At 39.8% G+C, this 6,998-nt stretch overlaps 2 protein-coding genes across 2 annotated transcripts; one reads left to right on the plus strand and one right to left on the minus strand.

Annotated features, from left to right (window-relative positions):
- Window positions 1–389: 389 nt before the first annotated feature.
- On the minus strand, window positions 390–3,107 carry LOC111369659 (factor of DNA methylation 4-like). Its single transcript, XM_022991258.1, has 3 exons — window positions 3,015–3,107; window positions 764–1,672; window positions 390–646 (listed from the first exon to the last, which is right to left on the minus strand). The coding sequence occupies exons 2-3, from the start codon at window positions 1,658–1,660 to the stop codon at window positions 614–616; spliced, it is 930 nt and encodes a 309-aa protein (XP_022847026.1). The 5' UTR covers window positions 1,661–1,672; window positions 3,015–3,107; the 3' UTR covers window positions 390–613.
- Window positions 3,108–5,873: 2,766 nt separating this feature from the next.
- On the plus strand, window positions 5,874–6,509 carry LOC111369074. The gene has a single exon (XM_022990559.1). The coding sequence runs from the start codon at window positions 5,874–5,876 to the stop codon at window positions 6,507–6,509; it is 636 nt and encodes a 211-aa protein (XP_022846327.1).
- The last annotated feature ends 489 nt before the right edge of the window (window positions 6,510–6,998 follow it).

A 6,998-nucleotide genomic window follows, 5' to 3' on the forward strand; every position in this document is an offset into this window, starting at 1 on the left:
ATCACTTGTTGAACCTATGGAGCCTAGGCCGGTCGTACCCTTCCACGCGAATCCCCTATGTCATGCAGACTCAGATAATCTAGAAGAATTTTCGGGAGGCATGACAATGAACCCAACGAAGTGCCAAAAATATTATCTAGTATTCAACCCTAAATGATTAGAAATAAAGCTAACTTCTTGTAGTTGGACCTGCCTTTTCAATTCTGTTGTTTCTTCTCTCCCTCAGTTGTTCAGTAAATGAATTTCAGTTTGATTAGAACCAGCCATTGAAGAAGCCACTCAAAGCTCATGGCTATCCTATGAAATCACCACAAGGAGGAGAATATAATTCTAAATCTAAGTATATCAGCTTATAATTTCTACCTTTAGCCGTTGTTAAGTCGGTCACAAATCGCAATAATGATATACCATAAATCTATTTAAGGAGAATACTTAGCACAAGAACTGCGTCTTTGAGGTCACATATTAACAACAGTCATTTCAGTTGAATTTCTTGCATGAAAATAATTAAGAAGGAAGTGGATTCACAGTACACCCAGCCAAATCACATGCTGCATTATCATAGATTCCATATGCCAAAACATGGTCTTCAACTTCATCAACAAAACTCAATCTACAGTTTCTTCAGCTCTCCGGAGTCCTCATCCTGCAAGTCATTGAGTTACAAAATTAAAGCAAAACTAGGAATACAGTATTGAGAAACATTCACTTAATGACAATAGTTTGAGACACAATTACTCTCTGGTGAAGTAAAATAATTTACCTTTGCCAAACGATCAGTGCATTCAGCTTTCTGACATCCTATATTGCCATGGCCGCCTGGATGTGAGGTTTCGATCTCATCAAGACGGGCCTTCAAAACATCTACGGTGTTAGTCAAATTGGAGATGAGTTGTCCAGTTTTCCGGATTTCTTGAGATTCTACATCAGCAACACTCATCAAGTCCCCATTCTTGCGTAGAAAGTCACCAAATACCCCCTCGGATTTAAAATCCTCATTCCGGGCAACCCAACCATACAACTTATTATCATCCAAATATGGCGCAATGTGAAATTCCTTCTTCCCATGATGATCAGCTTCAAAGTTCTTCTCAAACATCATCGCATTATAGAATCCAGACCAATCTTTCTTAAATTCCACTATCGCATATCTACACTGATTCTTTTCCCTCAGTAATCGAACCCGTACTGGATTAAACCCTTTCGAAGCCAGATCATTCCTAAGCCTCGAACTACTTACATCTAGATAAACCCCATCCCTGCACTCGACATCAACATTGGCCAGAATTCCCATCCAAGGCCATACAAACAAATCATTTACAGCACTGTCTCTGGGCAGCTCAATAGCTAATCCAGCAAATTCTAACGTTATATCTTCCCCACCAATATCCTTTTTCAAGTACCTCACAAGTCCTAAATGCTTCCCCTTGTCTTTGATTTCTCTGTTCATTGAGCGACTGCCAACATCAGAGGCATGTTGAAAAAGGTCCTTAAAAGGATAGACCAGCTTCTTCTTTCCTGGGCAGTAAGGGCACCTGAATAATTCGTCTGAATACTGAACCTTTTTAGGGGCATTCTTCAATTGTTCGTAGCATCTATCCACATAATCGTCTAACTCAGATTCACTTATGTCTGTTTCGTCTTCAGATGAGTAAGACATCTTCCACAGATTCTGAAATTTGGATTAGAAAAATTGAAATTGACATAGCAAGAGACTCAAAAGCATAGAAAAAAATAGATTGGAACATTATATTTTCTTGTTATGCTTGTATCTGGGTATGGTGTAAGCTCTTTTAACAGGGTAAATGGCAGAACATAAAGTAGAACTTTACAAGAGAGACAAATGCAGAAAGATAAAATTTTCCTCATGCTAGATCACTGAAAAAAAATATGATTTGAAGAGAGAAGAAAAACTCTATTAACTATATAATTTGCAGCCACATGGATTTCTTACCACTTTTTTCTTATAGATCTCACCGTCAAATGAAAATCTTTTAATCCATAACAGTCCAAGAATGATTTTATCAGAATTTATCCTGTGTATTCTCTTTTTTTGATAATTCATTAGCTTAAAGATCTGAGATAAATGACTATTTTTATATGTTTATAAAATGACTATTTTTTATAAAATGAGGTAAATGACTATTTGAAAGCACAAATAAATCCTCTCATTAGAAGATCATATGCAACCAGTATACAAAGAAAGATATAGGTTTGTAAAAAATTTAGATAACAAACAAATCTTCACATTTAAGGAAGGAAAAAAAACAATTAATTTCAAAAGAATAAGCAAACAAAAGAAAATACAACTACTGCTCTTAAATTTCCTGGTAGAAAAACCCCATTTGCCACTTCATGCAAACTAGTTCATATCTCCATTGGAACATATTCTTTCATTTTAGATTTAATAACTCTGTTATCCGGAAAGCCCTTATCAATTAATTTTTCCCAAATATTTTTGAAAATCCAAATAAAAAATTTTGTAGAGAAACATATCACACTCAAAACCTTGACCATCAAATGCCCTCATAAACAAAAGGAAAAAGGGAAAAACAACCCCCCCCCCCCCCCAAAAAAAAAAAAAAAAAAAAAAAAAAAAAGCTTTCTTAGTCGTTTCCTTGTATTGTCTCAAAAATTTATTCAGGTTTTACCGCTTTAAAAGAGTTAAAAACAACAAAATTTGAGGAAGTAGCAACCTACAAAATAAAGTGACAGAGTCAGAGACGCATAAAGAAGACATGGCATTTAAATATCAAAAACGTGCCCAGAAAAATTAAAATTAGCAGTCTGTACTTGAATGTATAATTAAGCCCATATAAAGCTAAAAAAAAAAAAAATGCACTCTAAGTCGTTTCGTTGTAATTTCTGAGTAATTTATTCAAATTTCAACGATTTGAGAGTGAAAAACGACATGAATACGAAGTGTAAAGATCAAAAACCTACAAAATAAACAAACAAAGACGCAGAAAAATTTCGCAATATTATAATATATGAAGAGAAAGGGAGAGAAGAACCTTGGAAATGTAGAGAAGCCTGCTTTTAACTCTAGGGCTTCTCCAACTTAGACAGAGGGGACTAAAAAGCTCGTGAGGACTCTGCTTTGAAGGCAAAACACTACAATCTAGTAACGTCACGTTTGGTTAAGCTTAAAAATTTAAATCTTTTTTGATTCTCATTATTTTAAAATACACTTTTCTCTCTCTTCTTTTTAGTTACATATTTTTCAATAAAATAATATCAAAACACAAACCCAATTCCTTTTCTTTTCTTTTCTTTTTCTTTTTTTATAATTTTTTAACTACACATTTTTTATCAATCTACTACTTTTAAAATGCATTCTTACATTAAAATGGAGCTGAAACCGGAGACCCAATAGAAAATAAAATAAGTTTTCTCACCCTACCTATTGTGCCCCCACCTCCTCCTATAGCCAAGCTCTTCTCTCCACACGACGTGTCTTCTATTAAGCCAAACTCTATTTTTTTTAAATCCAAATGATCATATACGTCTCCCACGAAATTTATCGACTACAACCCATCGTTCACATGATGAAGAAAATGATGTAAAAATTCGAGATCTACAGTGCAAAATATTCGTAGAATTTGAATATTTTGTAAAGATGTGATCACATATTGATATCTCAGCTCTGCATGATCCGATCATTATGAAATTTGAGTGCAAAGTTCATAACCCATTGTTGTTCAAATCCAATTATTTTCCACTCATGTATTTAATAAGAAAAGAATTAATTCAAAATTAAGATTAAATACTTGTCCATCGTTTTTAAAATATATATATTATGAAAACGGTCATAGAGGACAAGTTTTTTTTCATTTGATGAAAGACGTGACGAAACAAGTTAAGAACATAAATCTAATAATGAATAAATATTATGGACCAAATTGAATATATAAGAAATTGTGGTGCGAATATAACTCTGCCTCACGTTTCTTCATTGTATATGTATTGCAGGTTTAATCTCCTTAATAATCTGCTGTGTACCAAGATATGTTCACTAATTGTTTTATAATTACATGGAAAACATAAGGTTTTGATATTAGTTAACATAAGAAATCGCTTCCAAAGATAGGTAATGTAAATCATGACACGCCAATGCGAAGTCATCAACCCTTGGGTTGTGTCTACCTCTACGAGAGACCATCGACCCCATGGGGGCGCTCTACCTCTACGAGAGACCGTCGACCCCTCGGGGGCACTTTACCTCTATACAAGACCAGCGACCGACATGGAATTACCTATAAGGGCATCTCAACACTTAGCCTCAAAATTCTTGATGAATTAACAAAGTTATATGGCGGTCACCACGAACACAACCTCCGTGGGGTAGTTAAAACCCCCCACTGAGAATGGGGGGATAATGGGAAGGCCAACGTGGGACACGTGGCACCACAGCCACCCGGCTCTCACTCGACTTCTGACGTCTATAAATACCTCCCAAGGGCGATACAGGTATAGATGATTGCATATTTTTTAGCAATTTGAATTTCGAATTTATTTCCTCCTAACACACCTACTGATTCTCACACCGGAGGTAAAACGGGGGAGAAAGCCCCACCCCCACTCTTCAGGTTACACATATCTGTCGACGTAGCAGAAACTCTAAAGGTCGCAGATAGATTCAAGAGACATTACTCTGCCACTATTTCATTGGCGTCGTCTGTGGGAAAATTTGAACTAAAAAGCTATGTCGAGAAGACGAACAAGGAGTGATACTCGTTTGGTTGGGAATACGGTGGAGACAGAGTCGGAATCAGTTGCAAGGGGTCACGAACCACCGCCGCTCCCACAATATGTGACGCAGAGTCAATTCAGCGCTTTGGAGACTCAGTTGGCAACAATGATGGCACTCTTACAAAACCAGTTGCAGAGAGCCGCGGTCCCCCCATTGAGCCCGACAGAAGTGACAAACCAACAGTCACCTCAAGCGCCACCCGTGGTAGTTCCACCCATCGCTCAACAGGCGACGAGAGATTCGGGGGCACTAGTGGTCGTAGCTCAGAGCCCCCGCAGGCCATGGTAGACCTGGAACAAAAGACGGAAGAAATTATGACCCAGAAGATAGATGATGCACTATACAAGAAGAAGGATAGGCGGATGCAGATGGTTTTGGAGGAAGACCCATTTGCACCTGAGATCATGGCGATCCCCTTACCTAAAGGCTTCAAACAGCCCATGATAGAAGCATATGACGGAGTCACGAATCCTCTTGACCACTTGTGGACCTTTGTAGATCTGATAAGACTTTACGGACGCAGTGATGTGCTGGTCCTTCCCCTACACTCAAGAGGGAGGTCGGGGACTGAGTAGCAACCTTGGCCCTGTGGTCTATCAAGACGTTTGATGAGCTCTCCAGGAGCTTTGTGGCTTACTTCCTAAGCAGCAAGAGGAAGAGGAGGACGGCCATTGGGTTGATGCAGGTCATACAGGAGAAGGGTGAGTCATTGTAGGAATACTTGGCTAGGTTTAGCCGGACGACTCTTGGCATAAAGGACTTGCAAATGTCTGTAGTGATTACCGCCTTGATGAATGGAATGCAAAATCGGGCCTTTAAGATGTCACTCTCCAAGAATCCCCCGAAGTCGATGCATGACCTGTTGAAGAAGGGAGACAAGTACGTCGATGCAGAGGAAGCGGAGAAGGTAATTAAAAATCTCAAGGATAGATGGGAGATGGAAGCTCATAAGCGAAAGACAAATGATGAGCAGAGGCACGCTAATAAGAATAAGCCGAAGAATGAACGTGTGAACAAGGGTTATGCCCAGGACGAGTCAGTCAAGGAGAAATGAGAGGAGGTACAAGCGCCCACCCCTTTGAACATCCCACATACAAAGTTATTAATGAAAATACAGCACATGAAAGAGTTCGAATGGCCTAAACCGATGCTGATTCCCTCCAGCAAGAGAAATCAAAGTAAGTACTGCCATTTTCATAGAGATCACGGACACGATACCGAAGAATGTCTGCAGTTGAAGGACGAAATTGAGTGCCTACTAAGGCGGGGACTATTGGCTAAGTATGTAAAAAACGACAGGGGCAAGCAAAGGCTCGATGATCGACCCCCGCCAAGGACGGGAGTAATAAACATGATCATCGGGGGTGTAACATCGGGCGGCGTCTCAAATTCTGCTAGAAAGAGCTATGCGCATTCTGTGGGGATCTGGTCTATCCAGAAAAAAGCAAGGTGCAACCAGAGCATTACTTTCGATGAAGAGGACTTGATCGGTATAACGCATTCCCATGATGACACCTTAGTGATAGTAGGTGATGTAGCGAATTTTAATGTGAAGAGGGTGCTAGTTGACAGGGGAAGTGTGGCGAATGTCCTCACCTGGGATGCCTTCTTGGGTCTAAAGATTCTCCCCGAGAAGTTGAAGATTGTGACTACCCCTCTACAAGGCTTTGGAGAAGCAACAGTGATACCGAAAAGGAACTATAGAGCTTTCAGTTACGCTAGGCACATATCCAGCGACAGTGGTAATTGTGACTAACTTTTTGGTTGTCAAGACCCCCATGGCCTACAATACCATCTATGGCCGGCCATTGCTAAACGCAGCTAGTGCTGTCCCATCAGCCTACCATCAGGTTATAAAGTTCCCAACTAACAAGGGAGTCGAGTGCGTGCAAGGAGAGCAGCATGCATTAAGGAAATGCTATGTGGATAGTATACAGGCTAAAGGCTCACCACCAATCATGATGTTGGATGTGGAACTCTCAAGGAGATGGATTGAGCCGCTCGATATGATTGAAAAAATCTTTATAGCCGAGGGACGGGAGTTTAGTGTTGGAACGGGTCTGGAATCGAGAAGAAGGAAAAAATGACAAAATGTCTAGCCAGTAACTTGGACGTTTTCGCTTGAGGCCTAGAAGACATCCCAGGGATCAGCCTGACCATCGCACAGCACCGCCTTGGTGTCCAACTAAGGGCTAAGCCGGTGAAGCAGAAAAAGGAAATATTGCCTCGAAAAGGCAGGTCGCAG

This window comes from Olea europaea, chromosome 20 (assembly GCF_002742605.1).
Source record: "Olea europaea var. sylvestris chromosome 20, O_europaea_v1, whole genome shotgun sequence".
In the NCBI taxonomy this organism is placed as follows: domain Eukaryota; kingdom Viridiplantae; phylum Streptophyta; class Magnoliopsida; order Lamiales; family Oleaceae; genus Olea; species Olea europaea.